Raw genomic sequence first — 17,252 nt, 5'->3', positions numbered from 1 at the left:
GGTACTCCACCACCGCACACGATGGGAGCCGGCGAAGCTTCACTGCAGCACAACTCGACGGCGACGGGGTGCTGCGATGAATCACACGGCGGCCGCCGACAAATCCCCGCATCAGAGCGCCGGCAGCACCGTCCAACGTTGCATCGCAGCAACGGCAACCGCCGATGAGCCGCCATAGCAGTGCAGCGTCGCGAGACTCGAGGTGCTGCATAGCAGCGCCGGCGAGGCTGTGTTGCAGCACCGGCAACCGACGACGGCCGCCATGTCACAACGTCGAACGTGGCTGCGTTCACGAGTGCTGCACGCAGCGGCGCGTGCTCAGCTCTCTCCCGGCGCAGTGGAGGCAGTGGATGTTCTGCCGCAGCCTGCCCTCCGGGAGCTCGACGAAGTCCAGGACCGGCTTCTAGGCGAACGGGTCGCAGGAGAGGATGCCCGAGGAGAGGTCCACCCAGCAGAGCTTCTCGGCGTTGGTGATCGCGGCGTCGGTGTTCCAGATCCCGTAGCTCACGGGGTAGAACACGTCCTTCTCCTTCCACCACCCCGTCACGGACGAGAAGCAGAGCAGCGTGGCCTCGTCGCTGCTGATGAGCGGCTGGAGCTCGACGACCATGTAGTGGCCGCCGCCCGCCGGGGACGCGAGGAGGCCGACGGAGCGGTCGTCGAGGAAGCCGCGCCCGTTGCCGGGGAGGCGGGCGGCGGCGGAGGAGGAGGCGTCGCAGACGTAGTAGCCGGGGGGCGTGCGGTCGGTGATGTTGAGCGTGACGAAACCGTCGGCGTCGGGGCTGGAGGGCGGCGACGGGGGAGGGCTCGGGGCCGGGGGCGTGGAGAGGAGGAGGAGGCCGGAGGGGTCGATGGCGAGGACCATGGGGTACTCGTCCTTGCCGGGCGAGACGCGCAGGGGCACGGTGAGCAGGGTGACGCGTGGCGGCGCGGCTAGCGCGAGCGCGTGGTCGGCGCCCGGCGGGAGGTCCTCGGCAGCTGGTGGCTGGTGGTCGGCGTCGCCATGGGCAATGGAAGATAAGATGAGGAAAGAACGGGTGGAGGAGCGGGCGTGTGAAAGAGATAAGGCTCGACGGGAAAGCGGCGGACTAGCTGACGCATGGGACACGTGTCGCGTAGGGGACCCGACTTATGCGATGTTGTTTTCATTCGGTTGATTTAGATACTTTTCCATACTTAAAATAGTTCAATGAGGGCGCAACAAGATTACGGTGAACGTTGCTCCATGTATAATTTTTTTCAAAAAGGAGGAATACCTCCGGCCTTTGCATCTCTTAATGCACACATCCGTATTATTAAAAAGGATCCAGGTTCAAAATACGGTCTCAAACAATACAACAAAACATATATAAAAAGTTGTCATAACAGGCAAAAATAGGGTAAGATGACTAGATACCTATCCATTATTGGATCATCATCCAAACCGGTTGTAAGTATCCCGTGCACCATCTCTCATCGGTTGCACATAATATCCATAAGCTCCTTGTGGTCCGTATGGCTGAGGAACGACCACGATGGATCCAAGCGGACGCCCTGAAGATAACCTGCAAAAAAATTGTGACGGTTTGTCTATTAAAGGCAACATCATTCCGGCAATTCTATATGGCCCAAAGTAATGCACACACTTCAACTTGAATATGTGCCGCAGTCCTAGGCTCTAACCCAGTTAACTAAATCCCAAATAAATTCGATAACGTGGTGGGCGGAGACACGTTAAAGGACACATGAATGGTCCGCCACACTAACTTAGCAAGTGGGCATTGGATAAAAAGATGTTGTATTGATTCTTCCTGATCATAAAAGTAATATAGATTAGTACCGCCTAGGCTTCGCCAAGTTATTTTTTGTCAAAATTACTCTACGCGTCATAGTTACTATCCCACGAGCCTAGAAAATAAATTTCGTTTACCGTTTTTAAAGGTGATGATCTTGCCCCTGCTGGTTCGCCTTCAACAATTGAGCACATAAACAATCACAGAGCAGGTAAGCTATAGTTAAATAACCTTACTCTTTGATCATCACAATTCAAGAGTGTCGCAATAACCCAAATTATCTTCTTTTTACCATTCTCCATGCCCCACCAATACTACTGTTGAGATCATCACAAATGCCTGCTGACAATTTGAACTCACTTATACTCCTTTCGGCTCAAAATAAGTGTCTCAATTTTGTATTAACTTTAGTACATCCTTCTGATTTTAATCACACACGTCTTTTCCATATAGGAAGGATGCCCTTACGATCATTTCATACCCTACCTTCGCCCCAGCGGTCCCCAGGGAAAGGTGCACTAAACTTGAGGACGGAGGGAATAACACAATTGGATCAGAATTTCCTTTCCACCTTTGCAATAGTGATATTGCCATATTGGGAGACCCATGTGCGTTATTTTTCAGGACTAATCAAGTGCGAACTGTCACATGCCTGATTGTTTTTTTTTAGAACGAAGACGCACGGACGCGTCCGGCTTTAAATTAATAAAGCCACAACGGCAGCGTGAAACAAGTCATAACACAACCCCACAGGCCTATCCGGCAAGCGCCAAAGGATCATCGGAAGTTCCATGCGCAGCTCAACCAAACCAAAGACATTACAGGGCATAGCCCGTACAGAGCACGCAGGCTCGTCAAGCAACAAAAGGGACCATGGACATCACCATAGTCAAGGCTCCCTAGCCATCACATAGACTTGCAGCAAACATTGTTGAGCGGTGTTGGTCAACTCAGTCTCCCTGCGCCTCCCCAACGGACTCCACTGCTGCAATAGAAGGTTACATTTGAAGAGGATGTTAGCCGGATGCGAAGGGAAGCAACCCTCAATAGTAAATTTGTTTCTAGTAAGCCATATAGACCAGAGAAGTGCCCCGACACATCTCCACATCACCCGTTTAGCACTCCCGTATATCGTATCTAAAAGGTGAGTAAGCTCTGCGGCCGATCTGGGATCCCACTGAACACCAGCCGCCGCCCGGATCGCGCTCCAAGCAAATCTAGCAAGGGGACATCTGAAGAACGCATGGCTGGCGTCCTCAGGCTCCCCACACAACGCGCAGGGGCCAGTGGCCGGCCCATTGCGTTTGGCCACATTTAAGGAAGTCGTCAACTTACCGCGAAACAATTGCCACATGAAGTGTTTGATCTTCAAGGGCAACTGCGCTTTCCATAGCCCCGCGAGCGCCTGCTGTGCCGTCCCTCGACACAGCCTACGGTACAGGGAGTTAACCGAGAACTTGCCCGAACTGGTAAGCGCCCAGCTGACCGTATCTGGTTCGTCCTGAAGGGTGATCGGGTTAATAAGGTGCATCAGGGCCAAGAGGTTGGACTGCTCTAACCCGTTTAGTTCTCGTTTGAAATAGATCACGGGAGGACTAGCCGCGAGCGCAGCCGCCACCGTGATGGATGGATCGACGGCCAGCTCGTACAAATCCCGGAATTCCATCCATAAAGGTTGGGCTCCCAGCCACCTATCCGTCCAGAAACGGGTCGAGCGTCCGTTCCCAATCGAAAAATTCGCCCCCATGGCGAACGCCGGTTTGACCGACTGCAAATCGTTCCAGAAGGGGGAGCCCCGTGCCCGCCCATCGAAAAAGTTCCCTCCTGGGAAGTACTTGGCCTTGAGGAGATCAACCCAGAGGCCTGAAGCACCTTGAGTGATTTTCCAAATCCACTTACACATCAAGGCGATGTTTAAGAGTCTGGAATTGGTGATCCCGAGGCCCCCCAAGGCCTTGGGCCGACACACCGAGGCCCATTTAACCATATGATATTTACGGTTTGGGCCGGTTCCTTCCCAAAAGAACTTGGCTCGGGGCGTGTCGAACTTCGCATGCACCCCTTCTGCGAGAAGAAACAAACCCATGGCGAACATTGGCAAGGAAGACAGACTTGAATTCGTAAGAATGAGTCTAGCCGCCTTGGAGAGGAATTTCCCTCGCCAGGGGCACACCCTCCCGCGCACCTTGCCGCACAGCGGATCCCAATCCTCTATCATGGGTCGTTTGGTATCAATCGGGAGCCCGAGGTACGTAAAGGGAAATTTGCCAACTTTGCAATTAAACCAATCCGCTATACGTCTACCCTCGTCCGGCTCCACCCCCATCGCCATCAACTCACACTTGTGAAAGTTGATTTTGAGACCGGACATGAGCTCGAAGCTAATGAGAATCGCCTTGACCGAGGCTATATTCTGGAGGTCCGGGCGAAACATCAAAAGTGTATCATCTGCGTATTGCAGATGGGTCACTCCCCCTGGAATGAGATGGCCTACCAGCCCTTGGATATGGCCAGCCGCCGCTGCTTTTGATAGCATAGCGGACAGCGCATCAACAACAAAGTTGAACAGAAGCGGCGACATCGGGTCACCCTGCCTAAGGCCGCGTTTGTTCCTGAAGAAATGCCCTATTTCTCCGTTCACCGACACTGCAGTTTGGCCACCCGAGACCAATTGCAAGACGCGATGAACCCACACCACGGAGAAACCACGACCCAGGAGCACTTGGCGCAGGAAATCCCAATTAACCCGGTCATACGCCTTCTCGAAGTCCAGCTTCAACAGAACGGCTGGTTCCTTTGTGCGTTTAAGCTCGTGGACGATTTCCTGGAGAGCGAGCGGACCCTCCAGGATATTACGCCCACGGATAAACGCAGATTGGTTACGCTGGATCGAGCGGTGGGCAATCGGACCTAATCGCGTAGCGCACGCTTTGGCGCAGATCTTAAAAGGCACATTAATCAACGCAATCGGGCGATACTGTCTGATGTTGTCAGCCCCCTGAACCTTCGGAATAAGCGAGAGCACTCCAAAGTTAAGGCGGGAAATATCTACCTGGCCCCGCATGAAACCGTTACATATCGCGAAGATCGGCTCTCTAAAGGTGGGCCAAAATCGCTTAAACATAGCAACCGGCCATCCGTCCGGCCCCGGTGCTGTGTCCGCTTTCATCCCCATGAGAGCGGCGTCGATTTCTTCGGGGATAAACGCGAGCCCCAACTCGTCGTTCTCCGTTTCTAGCATGCGTTGGGGACCCTCCCACACGTCCTCACGGAGGCCCGCTCCCTGGGCCTCACTAGTTCCCATCAGGTTGATGTAGAACTCGTAAATGTGTCGCGAAATGTCTTCTTGGCGCAGCAGGAGCCCCTGCTCCGATTGCAGCCTGAGTATAGCGCATTTACGGCGCCGACCGTTGGTGTATGCTTGGAAATACTTGGTGTTGGCGTCACCCTTAAGTGTCCATTTGAGCCCACTACGCCGCCGCCAGTATTCCTCCTCGGCACGAAGTATGGCCTCGACCTGCCCCTCAAGAGCGTATCGATGAGCCCACTCCTGCTCCGAGAAGACACGAGCATCAGCTTGCGCATCGATCCTGGCAATCTCTGCCGTGATCAGCGTTCTGTGCTCCTTGTCCATCCTCCCTAGGTTGGCGCCCCACCCCTTGAGGCTCGCTCTCAGTCGCCCCCCGACAGCATTCCAAAATTCCATCGGGCCACGTTGGGGTCCGACCTGCTGCACGCACGCGAGCCATTTCTCCTTGAAGAGCGACTCGAAGCCTGGTACTTCAAACCAGGCCGTTTCAAAGAAAAACCGCGGGCTGCGACGCATCCTATCCTCCCCCGAGGAGTAGACTAGCGGAACGTGGTCTGATCCAATCCGTGTCTCCGCGACCAACGCACACAAAGGATAGCCCATTTCCCACTCCGGTGACATGAAGACCCTGTCAAGCACCGAACGAACCGGGGCAAGCTGCTTATTAGTCCAAGTAAAGCGTGCTCCCGTTCTGGCCACTTCCCTAAGTGCCATGGCGGCAATTGCCGCGTTGAACATGGCCACCCTCGGCCAGTTAATGATGCCATTATTCTTGTCCGCTCCGGACCTAATTAGGTTGAAATCCCCTCCCACGAGGACCGGGAGTGCCGCGGCCGTCACCGAAGTGACTTTTTATTGGAGTTCTCCCAAGAACTCCGCCGATCTGGAATGATCGGCTGGTCCATAGACCTGAATAACTACTAACTCGCGAAGCGTAGCACGAATGCGGAAATGAGCAGCTAAGAAGAAAGAGCCCCTATCCCAGTTGATAATGTCATACACATCGCGGCTTAGACCCATCAACATGCCCCCCGAGCGTCCTACCGCGGGAGTAAAGTGCCACTCAAAACGTTCTAATGGGTCTAGCGAAAGCAGCTCATGAAAGTGGAAATCCATCTTAATCGTTTCTTGCAAACCTACGATGTCCACGTCCTCTTTGCGCATGTACTCTTTGAGGAGGGTGCGCCGACCCAAGTGGCCAAAGCCACGGATATTCCAAAACAGCGCTCGCATCTAAATGACACGGTTGCGGAGCCGTACACCCCTTGAGGTGACCGCTTTCGCCACGCGCCTCACCTTGCCCCTGCAAGGCGAGGGAGAAGGGGCAACCCCTGTTGCCTGTCCCTCCTCCTCGGGCACAGAAAGAACCGCGCCGACCCCTCCCTCGGGGCCCTCCGTCCTCTGTTCGGCACGCGCTGCAGCAGCAGCCGCGAGCGCGGCCTGCGCCAACTCCTTAGCGCGCACCAGAGTAATCAGCTCTCGATGACCACCCACACACGCGGGATCGACACCACTTGCATCTAACACCTCCATCAAATGCTCATCCGAAAAAGAATCAAGCACCGTAAAACGGGGGGTGGATTACCTGAAATTTCCATATTCTTCTGGGCCTGGAGGAGTTGCGCCCGCTGCAAGGAAGGCATGTTGCCCTTGGCGCCCTTGGAGCGCGAGCTCGTGCGCACCGGCACCGCCGCCACCGTCTTGGTACGCTTGGCCTTGGAGCTCCGCGCCATCAAGGAGGCCTCCTTCAGCAGCGGATCCACGGCCGGAGGAGCCGTCGGGGCCGCCAACGCCATTGATCGGTGGACTAAAATGTACTTGCACATGATTACCCAAGACTCTGTTAGGCTGACTTCTGACATGCATGCATGTTCTAACTGAAGGTCACGGTGGTTATGGGGCTGACTATGGATTGTCTACACGATTAGTTGATATGTGTACACCTAATACGGCGTTCACACGTAACCTCACGAGAGCATGACGATTAGCATCAGACTGTCAGATACGCTCACAAATTGTACGCAGAAAATGATTTCAGTGTAAGCAATGACGTGCTGACAGTTCAGAGTTTGAACATTCACTCTAGTGTAAGAACTCCAAAGAGATTATTCGAAACAAGTGAATAGTGTTAGAGAAATGAATTTTGCTCAACCGCCTAACAGATCGTCACGCTGGTACCGCTGAATTATGATAAACTTGGAAGGACAACGCCAATCCTCTTCACTGGTTCAGCTACCTTGTCATTCGATCACCATAACTGAATGTCTCTAAAATAAAATCGAATAACATCATATATCTGTCCTTTTCTCTCTCATAAAGATCATACCTCACGACCTAGAAGTTCCTCCATCCTCAGAGTACCAAGACATCCCATCCACTAAGTAATGTGCTATGGAAAAACGGCACATGGGTATGATTCTATTTAATCCGCGTATCAGTGTCTTAAGTCTTAACCGCCAAGAGCCAACGGCCATCCTGAGCAAATCAAGGCATGTTCATCCCAATAATTGTTATGCTGACCAATCCTAATGAAAATCATCACATAGAAAATCTCCATAATCAATCAAGCTTACAATTATTAGCAACCAACACGCAAGCTCTGATGATCTGAACACTATAAATAGGGACGCCATTACCATTGCAAAGCACAGGACAAAAACCTTGAGGACTTGGCTGCCTTGCTACATTACTTGCTAGTAGGCGTACTCTGAAATTGAAATGGAGAGTGCTTCTCTGCTTCTTCTCACCACCCTGTTGGCCTTTGCATTCAAGGCCTCCGTTGCTCAATGGACGCCTGCATTTGCGACATTTTACGGCGGCAGCGACGCGTCGGACACCATGGGTAATGTTTCTTCTACGCTTGAGCTGCATGCATTATTTGGATGACGCACATCCTTGATCTTCTTACTAAGCATGACGCAACTTATAAAAAAATGCAGGTGGTGCGTGCGGGTACGGGAACTTGTACAATGCCGGGTACGGGGTTAATTCGGCTGCGTTGAGCACGGCGCTCTTCAACAACGGCGCGTCGTGCGGCATGTGCTTCACAATCACCTGCGATGCTAGCAAGACGCAGTCGTGCAAACAGGGCACGTCCATCACCATCACGGCCACCAACTTCTGCCCGCCCAACTACGCCCTGGCCAGCGACAACGGCGGATGGTGCAACCCGCCGCGGCAACACTTCGACATGTCGCAACCCGCGTGGGAGACCATCGCCGTCTACCAAGCCGGCATTGTGCCCGTCAACTACAGGAGGGTTCCCTGCCAGAGGAATGGGGGCATGAGGTTCACCGTTAACGGGAACGACTACTTTGAGCTCGTGACGGTGGCAAATGTCGGCGGTAGCGGCGTGGTGTCCCAAATGTGGATAAAGGGGTCCAAGACTGACTGGATGGTAATGAGCAGGAACTGGGGTGCCAGCTGGCAGAGCAATGCTTACCTCAACGGCCAGAGCCTTTCCTTCAAGGTACAGACCGACGACGGCCGGGTCGTCACGGCCGACAATGTTGCGCCGTACAACTGGTGGTTTGGTGGCACCTACACTTCGTGGCAGCAGTTCTAACATCTTGCGAGGTTGATGATTTCATGCGTGGGTACTCAAATAGTCGGGCCCCATGATTTCATCCGAGGCTGTATATCCTATTTTGTTTCTTTGTATCTATGTTTTGTTTGTCCAACTTTGTGTACTTAGCTTACATTAATTCTCTTGTGGCATAAGATCATAAGATTATATGTGCGTGCCCAACATCTCAAAAGTAAATTTAAATGGTTCCGAAGAATAGTGCATTCTATGAGGATTAATATGCAAAAGATATTCATTCAATTTAGAAGTACAGGTAAAAATTTATAAAGGTTTGAACATGTAGGGGTTTACTATAAAAGTTACAAATATTTAATTGGCTGAAAATTATTAAATAAAATAAGGGATATGTGGTGGCTTTTAATTGGCTGGTTCTGGTTCAAGGCAGGAACATAATGGAGTTGTTGGACTTAAAGGGATGGCATGTCCTGATTGGATGGTAACGCTTTACGATCATAAATGACGTGATGTTGTGTGATTGGTTGATACCATTTCTAGTGGTTTCTAATCCTTTGTTGTTGGTTTAGATCGTACAATACACGGGCTAGGGTTTCGGTGCTCACTGGGGTAGTCATCGAAGATTTCGAGGATGATGACGCACGGATCGGGATTGGATGGATCAATGTTGCGATGGTCGACAGTGCTCGTCATAGTGCGGCAAAGATGAATGTGGCATTGGCGTGGTTGGGGGTTGACGAGATCAGGCGCAATGGCTGTCGAGAGTTGCTCGGCGTCGTTCGAGCTTCGGTAGAGGTCGCATGTGTTGATTTAGAACGATCCTCGAAAAATCTACTAATCAAGGGTGCGCAACGTGCCAAGGCAGATATGATGGGCATGTCGGTGAGGTCGACGGCAAGCTTACCTTGCTAAAATCGGCAATGGTGCGGCGGCGCGGTTTGTGTGACGGTGAAGCCGTGCTCTGAGGGGGCTCTGGGGTTGCGGACCATGCCAAACCTATTTGCTCATGCGTGCCGAGGATGAGGATGCCGGCGCCCGGGCAAGTGGTGGTCGGTGCTCACCGGAATTACCGGGTATAGTAACTGTAGAGGTGGCGACATTGTGTCGAATTTGAGACTGCCTAGCGGCGATGTGGGAAGCTTCTATAGGGGATTTTTGCAGGGTAATGAGGTATATTTACAGGGCAAGCAAGCCTGGTGGATCGTGGCCATTGCCGTGGAGTTCAGTGGGGTTGTGCGCGTGAGGCCAGGATCTGGGCTCCCGTTCCTCTATCGAGAGGTTGACGACGGGTTGTTGGGGCCGGCTTTGAGTCAGGGAGAAGAGATGGAAGATCATTAGTCATTGGATCGTCATAAAATCAAACGGTCAACGTTATATTGCCCTTGTGTACCAATTTGGAATACAAATGGGCCATTGGCTCGCTCGACTGGGCTCGCTGAGCGCTGAGCTTCGCTCGCTGAGGGTTAGCTAGGTCAGGGGCTAGTGGGCTAGGTAATAGGGTAGGCTAGGTTTAGTTTTCTCTTTTTCGTTCTTTTCTTTTCTGTTTACTTTTTGCAGTTGAATTTGAATTTGATTCAAAGATCAAATCTAATCCAATTTTTTTGGGGAAAACCCACAGATGTTCAATGAATACTTGGGGCTTAGGAAAATATATTTCAAACCAAAAAATTATTTTGCAACCCTACTATGGGATATTATATTTATTCCCTAAAATGATTTTAGGTTCATATAAATCTCCAAACTTTAATCCAGGGTTTCAAATACTATGTGGGATTTAGGGAAATTATTTCCCAACGCAAAACATTAAAAAGGAAAGCTCACACACATTTTGTAGATCAATTTTGGCTTTATGAATAACCCTAAAATGATTTTGGGGTTCTTGGTAATTCCAAAAAGTTTTGAGTCGCAAATAACACTCGAAATGGTCTCTGTGGTTATATGCGCTCTTCATCGAGAATCTACCATGGTTGCCAGGGAAAAAAAAATATAAATCATCGTCCCCTCTTTGCAATGTTCTAATCTTTAAGATTGCTTCAACATCAAGTAGCTGATAAAATTGCCGACGACCCTCAAAATTTCCATGGCCCATGATTGCCTAGAAAATCATCCACCGTATTAAACCTACAATGACCTTCCGTTGTGATTGTTCGAACTTTGATGAGACATGTTGTGAGGGATCTACGGGTCCGTCCAAACCTTTATATTTTCCAATGCCAACTCGCCAAGCAGGGCCTCTCTTTAGCAGTTCCAATCCATGTTATTTACCATGCCAAACCTTAAATGCATTGCCAGTAAAAGCAAGATTTGTCAAGTTTCCATTTACGGTAATAGTTTGTTGTCAACAATCGAGCACATTTAGAGACATTAAAATTGTACTTTCCCAGACCTCTTAGACCATTAGCGGTATCGGCCATCAGATTTGAAGGTTCAGCGTTTCTGGCCGTTGGATGTTTTTGAGAATCCCGCCCGGACTTCTGATGCCAAGCACACAGCTTGCTACACAGACCGGGTGACTGCTCCCATGACAAAATCGATAATATACAATTATTTGGTCCAATTGGACCTAAAGTGTGCGTGTGACCAAGGAGAAAAATAAATGAAGTTCGCAGTCTAGCGAGTGTGTGAATCGTTCTGTGAGGAGGAAGCGATGAATCCTTGGTTGTCGATTTAAATCCAGTCATCAGTGATATTGTGTATAAATCACCATTACTACAACAGTTTAATACATTATTGGGATTATCCATAATACACTATCAGGTGATCTATAGTGATTCGCCCTAAATGCACTATATCACCATTACTACAACACTTCAAATAACCTTATATCTCTCAAGCTCGTGCCACCTTGGAATTTAGGGAGAATCAATTTATCCCTAGCAAACCAAGCCATCTTTTCTCTTTTCATTCTCCATGCTCCACCAATCTTGTGATCATCACATACACATGCCCGCAATTTGAACACACTCATAACATGGATCCTGAGAGCGCTTGAGAAAATGTTTTAATAGCATGGTGTGTGCCGGAAATCACTAATGGATCCCGAGCTCCATGGAGGCTGAATTAATAAATAATCAAAAATCAATTTTTTTGTTTCAAAAATATCTGACAAAAAAATACACATAAACATAGGGATGTATATTAAATGTTTGTAAAGTTTCATGGTGAATAACTTTTATGTGAGCTACACAAAAAATAATCATGTGTTTCTACCATGTATACTATTCACTATAAAAGTTCATGATTTGTTTTGTATAGCACACATAGAAGTGTATTTTCATCATGAAAATTTACACCAATGCAGTATACATCCTAATGTATTTTTCCCTAAGAAAAGCATCCTAATGTGCTTGTCTATTTTTTCAGCATTTTTAACTTAAGCATGTACATTATTTTTCTGGATTAAGCAGGTGCAAATTATCACATGCCTGATTGTTGATCGGTGGATTAAAATGTACTCGCACATGATTACCCAAGACTTTGTTAACCTGACATGCATGTTCTAACTGAAAGGAACGGTGGTTATGGGGTTGACTATGGATTGTCTACACGATTAATCCATATGTACACCTGATATGTATAATAGTGTTCACACGTAGCCTCATGAGAGCATGACTGATTAGCGTAAGACTGTCAGGTATGCTCACAAATTGTACTCGAAAATGGTTGCAGTTGTAAGCAATGACGTGCTGGCAGTTCAGAGTTCCAATATTCATTCTAGTGTTCGAACTTGAAATAAAATCTGAGGTTGATCCCCATCGCATCCTCCTAAGTTACAAATAAATCATTTGATTATTGGAAACAACTGAATAGTGTTAAAAGAATGATTTTGCTTCACGGTCTAACAAATCATCACGCTTGCATTACTGAATTCTGATAAAGTTTAAAGGACAACGTTATTCCACTTCACAAGTTCATTGAATAACATCACAAGTCTGTTTTTACTTTGTTTTTTCTGATAAAGATCATACGTCTGTTGCCGGCACGCCTACTAGAAATTCATACTTCGTCGCAATACAAGACATCACATCCACTAAGACAACTTGAAAGCAGTGCCTCGTGTACTTTGCTAGGGAAAAACGGCACTTGGGTTAGATGATGTTTAATCCGCGTATATGTGTCTTAAGTCTTAACTGTCAAGAGCCAACGCCCATCCCGAGCAAATCATGGCATGTTCATCCCAATAATTGTTATGCTGACCAATCCTAACAAAAATCATCACATAGAAAATCTCCATCATCAATCAAGCTTACAATTATTAGCAACCAGCACAAAAGCTCTGATGATATGAACACTATAAATAGGGACGCCATTACCATTGCAAAGCACAAGACAAAAACCTCTGCAACTATGAATCTCATGGAGAGTTCGATCCTGGCTCAGGATGAACGCTGGCGGCATGCTTAACACATGCAAGTCGAACGGGAAGTGGTGTTTCCAGTGGCGAACGGGTGAGTAACGCGTAAGAACCTGCCCTTGGGAGGGGAACAACAACTGGAAACGGTTGCTAATACCCCGTAGGCTGAGGAGCAAAAGGAGAAATCCGCCCAAGGAGGGGCTCGCGTCTGATTAGCTAGTTGGTGAGGTAATAGCTTACCAAGGCGATGATCAGTAGCTGGTCCGAGAGGATGATCAGCCACACTGGGACTGAGACACGGCCCAGACTCCTACGGGAGGCAGCAGTGGGGAATTTTCCGCAATGGGCGAAAGCCTGACGGAGCAATGCCGCGTGGAGGTGGAAGGCCTACGGGTCGTCAACTTCTTTTCTCGGAGAAGAAACAATGACGGTATCTGAGGAATAAGCATCGGCTAACTCTGTGCCAGCAGCCGCGGAGACTTGCCTGCCTTGCTACATTACTTACTAGGCGTACTCTGAAATTGAAACGGAGACTCCTTCTATGCTTCTTAACATCACCTTGTTGGCCTTTGCATTCAAGGCCTCCGTTGCTCAGTGGACGCCTGCATTTGCTACATTCTACGGTGGCAGCGACGCTTCGGACACCATGGGTAAGGTTTCTTTTGCAGCTGAGTTGCATGCATTATTTGGATGTCACACATTCTGGATCTTCTTTTACTAAGCGGATGCAACTTACCCAAAAATGCAGGTGGTGCGTGCGGGTACGGGAACTTGTACAATGCCGGGTACGGGGTTAATTCAGTTGCGTTGAGCACGGCGCTCTTCAACAACGGCGCGTCGTGCGGCATGTGCTTCACCATCACATGTGACGCAAGCAAGACACAATCGTGTAAACAGGGCACGTCCATCACCATCACGGCCACCAACTTCTGCCCGCCCAACTACGCCCTGGCCAGCGACAACGGTGGATGGTGCAACCTGCCGCGGCAGCACTTTGACATGTCGCAGCCCGCGTGGGAAACCATCGCCGTCTACCAAGCCGGCATTGTGCCCGTCAACTACAGGAGGGTTCCATGCCAGAGGAGTGGGGGCATGAGGTTCACCATCAACGGGAACGACTACTTTGAGCTCGTGACGGTGGCAAATGTCGGCGGCAGCGGCGTGGTGTCCCAAATGTGGATCAAGGGGTCCAAGACTGACTGGATGGTAATGAGCAGGAACTGGGGTGCCAGCTGGCAGAGCAATGCTTACCTCAACGGCCAGAGCCTGTCCTTCAAGGTACAGACCGACGACGGCCGGGTCGTCATGGCCGACAATGTTGCGTCGTACAACTGGTGGTTCGGTGGCACCTACACTTCGTGGCAGCAGTTCTAACATCTTGCGAGGTTGATGTAGGTACTCATCTGTGGGTACTCAAATAGCTAGGCCCGATGATTTCATCCGAGGCTGTATCTCCTCTTTTATTTCTTTGTAACTCTGGTTTGCTTGTCCAAGTTTGTGTACTTAGTTTCCATTAATTCTCTTGTGGCATAAGATCATTAGATTATATGTGTGCGCTCAACATCTCAAGAGTAATTTATCTTCAATCAAATCTCGAGTGTTTAATACAGGGTTGCCTTTTGTGCCTAAATTTTAGTCGATTTTCTTCGCTTTTGAGTTGAAATCCAACGGATATGACATCTTCCACCTCCCGCTTCTTCCTCCTCTAACCAACGACACACTTGTATGTATTGCCAACCAACCGCATGTAGCTGCCAATCACATGTAGCTACTCATTTGTAGCGAGGAGGCCATGGCGGACATGGCCGCGGCGAACCCAACTTCATCGCGGAGCAGTGTGCCATCTACGATGCCGTCCGCGCTCAAGTCACTGCTTGCCAGGAAGCGACAGCGGCGGAGGCGCAAATGCACGCGATCGCGGAGGAGAACAACGCCAGCTGTGCCTCCTACGCGTCGCCGACGAACTATCAGGCGGCCCGGTGGGACGACGACAGCGCCAGCGCCACCATTTCCATCGTGGACCTCACGTCCACCGGCGATGGACAGGTCACACACTCCTCTGAGGATGAGTAGGCCACGGGAGGCGGTAGGGCCTTATGTCCCACGTGGGCCGGTCCGTCTCCCGTGTTCTACTCTTTCTCGCGGGATACCGCACCTTCACTTCACGGGTCTTATCGCCAGTGCTCATGAAGATGACGGATGGAGAATGACAACGGCTTGGACACCGAGCGCCGCCGCCGTAGGATAGGTTTAGGACCGGGTCTTTTTTTGTTCTAAATGTTCAAAATGTAATGAAAATCCGTCGTGTTTGTATGAAATCCGGCATGTTCATACGAAATCCGACCATGTATGCACGAGTTCCCTCCGATTTGTTGAAAAAGACTTTGAAATGTATGCGACTATGGTTCGATGGCGGCCTCCCGTGTCATGTCCGCGGACTCCCCCCCCCCCCCCCCCCCCCCCCCCCTCCACGGACGGATGCAGGAGGAAATTTACAGGTTGTCGTTGGAGATGCCCTAAGGGACCTCCCCTACTGTTTCAACTGTCAAAAAAGGAAGGGGGCCGAACCTCCAATTTGGCGAGAAGAAGGAGCACCACGCCGCAACCAACTCCTCACCGGCGTCGCACCACCCGAGTGGTCGAGAGCACCGGCCAGAACCACCCGCGACCACCGCCTGCCGAGGCATTGTCGCCTTGCCAGATCCAGGGCCGTCGCCGGTGGTTCCAGAGTCCTCACGGGACAGAGCAACCGAGGCCCCACCGCCACCGTCATCGGTGTTTGCATGACCTTGGACGACGTTCTCCTCGGGTGGCGGCGAGAGATGGAGGTGGGAGGGGAGGCGGCGCGCGGAGGAACCCTAGTCGCCGTCCGCGTCGCCCGAGCGGACGACATGGGGGCTTGGGTGTTTTTTCATTCGGTGAATAAGTTTTATGTGAGCTGCAAAAATAATAACCACGTGTCTATCATATTTACTGTTCATTATAATAGTCCGTGATTTGTTTTGTGTACCACACTTAAAAAATGTATTTTCGTCATGAAAATTTACACCAATGCAGTATACAGTGAGTATTTTTTTCAGAATTATTTAACTTAGCAGGTGCATTATTTTTCTGGATTAAGCAGGTCCAAATTATGACATGCATGATTGACCGGTGAATTAAAATGTACTCCCTCCGTCTAGGTGTATAAGTCATCTTAGATTGTGCACCGCAACCAAGGCGCGGGGGGGGGGGGGGGGGGGGGGGATTGAGAGAACTTAATGTTTTTTTGCTCATGCAATGAACTAACCACCGCATGTCATGTTTGGTAGTCTCAAGTCATTCAAAGCATGTATGGCCCACATATCTTATTGGTTGATAAGTCATGAAATAAGAAACAAGGAAAGAGTTAATGTATCGTGCATAAGTGTTTTGGGATTATTTGATTTTCGTAAGGTGACTTATACATCTAGACGGAGGGAGTACTTGCGCATGATTACCCAAGACTTTGTTAGGCTGACATGCATGTATGTTCTAACTGAAGGGCACGGTAGTTATGGGGTTGACTATGTATTGTCTACACGATTAATCTACCTATGTACAACTGACATGCTACAATAGCGTTCACACATGATGTACTCCAAAATGGTTGCAGTGTAAGCAATGACGTGCTAGCAGTTCAGAGATTGAACATTTTCTAGTGTTATAACTCCAACGAGGATTGATCAATCGGAAAAACTGAATAGTGTTAAAGAAATGATTTTCGTTCACTGCCAAACAGATCGTCACGCTGGTATAGTTGAATTATGATAAACTTGAAAGGACAAGGTCACAATCCTCTTCACAAGTTCAGATATCTTGCCATTTCATCGGCACAACTGAATAACATCACAAGTCTGTCTTTACTTCTTGTTTTCCGATAAAGATCCTGTCTGCCGGCCGGCCGGCCTACTAGAAGTTCATGCTTCGCCGGAATACAAGACCCCATCCACTAAGAGAACTTGAAAGCAATGCCTCCTGCAATTTGCTAGGGAAAACGGCACATGGGTATGATGCTGTTTAATCCGCGTACCCGTGTAAGTCTTAACCGTCAAGAGCCAACGCCATCCTAATAAGCAAATCAAGGCATGTTCATCTCAATAATGGTTATGCTGATCAATCCTAACAAAACTCATCACATAGAAAATCTCCATAATCAATTAAGCTTACAATTATTAGCAACCAACACGCAAGCTCTGATGATCTGAATACTATAAATAGGGACGCCATTACCATTGCAAAGCACAAGACAAAAAC

At 49.5% G+C, this 17,252-nt stretch overlaps 3 protein-coding genes across 3 annotated transcripts; 2 read left to right on the top strand and 1 right to left on the bottom strand.

Moving 5' to 3' along the window:
* Window positions 1-403: 403 nt before the first annotated feature.
* Window positions 404-6,878, bottom strand: LOC141043010 (uncharacterized). The gene is made up of 3 exons (XM_073511925.1): window positions 6,668-6,878; window positions 3,108-5,546; window positions 404-1,092 (listed from the first exon to the last, which is right to left on the bottom strand). Exons 1-3 carry the CDS (start codon window positions 6,876-6,878, stop codon window positions 404-406), a joined length of 3,339 nt encoding a protein of 1,112 aa, XP_073368026.1.
* A 905-nt stretch (window positions 6,879-7,783) lies between these two features.
* LOC109758630 (expansin-A8) lies at window positions 7,784-9,207 on the top strand. The gene is made up of 2 exons (XM_020317489.4): window positions 7,784-7,924; window positions 8,022-9,207. The coding sequence occupies exons 1-2, from the start codon at window positions 7,801-7,803 to the stop codon at window positions 8,645-8,647; spliced, it is 750 nt and encodes a 249-aa protein (XP_020173078.1). The 5' UTR covers window positions 7,784-7,800; the 3' UTR covers window positions 8,648-9,207.
* Window positions 9,208-13,518: 4,311 nt separating this feature from the next.
* LOC109758628 (expansin-A8-like) lies at window positions 13,519-14,351 on the top strand. The gene is made up of 2 exons (XM_045234270.2): window positions 13,519-13,627; window positions 13,726-14,351. Exons 1-2 carry the CDS (start codon window positions 13,519-13,521, stop codon window positions 14,349-14,351), a joined length of 735 nt encoding a protein of 244 aa, XP_045090205.2.
* Window positions 14,352-17,252: the final 2,901 nt, after the last annotated feature.

Source organism: Aegilops tauschii, chromosome 3, assembly GCF_002575655.3.
Source record: "Aegilops tauschii subsp. strangulata cultivar AL8/78 chromosome 3, Aet v6.0, whole genome shotgun sequence".
Taxonomy (NCBI): domain Eukaryota; kingdom Viridiplantae; phylum Streptophyta; class Magnoliopsida; order Poales; family Poaceae; genus Aegilops; species Aegilops tauschii.
Note: the sequence above shows the minus strand (reverse complement) of the source record. Positions and strands in the feature narration are given on the sequence as shown.

Bases quoted from the DNA above. Each gene is read 5' to 3' on its own strand.
- LOC109758628 (XM_045234270.2), top strand. From the start codon at position 13,519: ATGCTTCTTAACATCACCTTGTTGGCCTTTGCATTCAAGGCCTCCGTT. The intron at 13,628-13,725 runs GTAAGGTTTCTT...CCAAAAATGCAG, and splicing joins CGACGCTTCGGACACCATGG to GTGGTGCGTGCGGGTACGGG.
- LOC141043010 (XM_073511925.1), bottom strand. From the start codon at position 6,878: ATGGCGTTGGCGGCCCCGACGGCTCCTCCGGCCGTGGATCCGCTGCTG. The intron at 5,547-6,667 runs GTAATCCACCCC...TTGAAGTACCAG, and splicing joins GAAGAATATGGAAATTTCAG to GCTTCGAGTCGCTCTTCAAG. The intron at 1,093-3,107 runs GTAAGTTGACGA...CCCATGCGTCAG, and splicing joins CATGTGGCAATTGTTTCGCG to CTAGTCCGCCGCTTTCCCGT.
- LOC109758630 (XM_020317489.4), top strand. From the start codon at position 7,801: ATGGAGAGTGCTTCTCTGCTTCTTCTCACCACCCTGTTGGCCTTTGCA. The intron at 7,925-8,021 runs GTAATGTTTCTT...AAAAAAATGCAG, and splicing joins CGACGCGTCGGACACCATGG to GTGGTGCGTGCGGGTACGGG.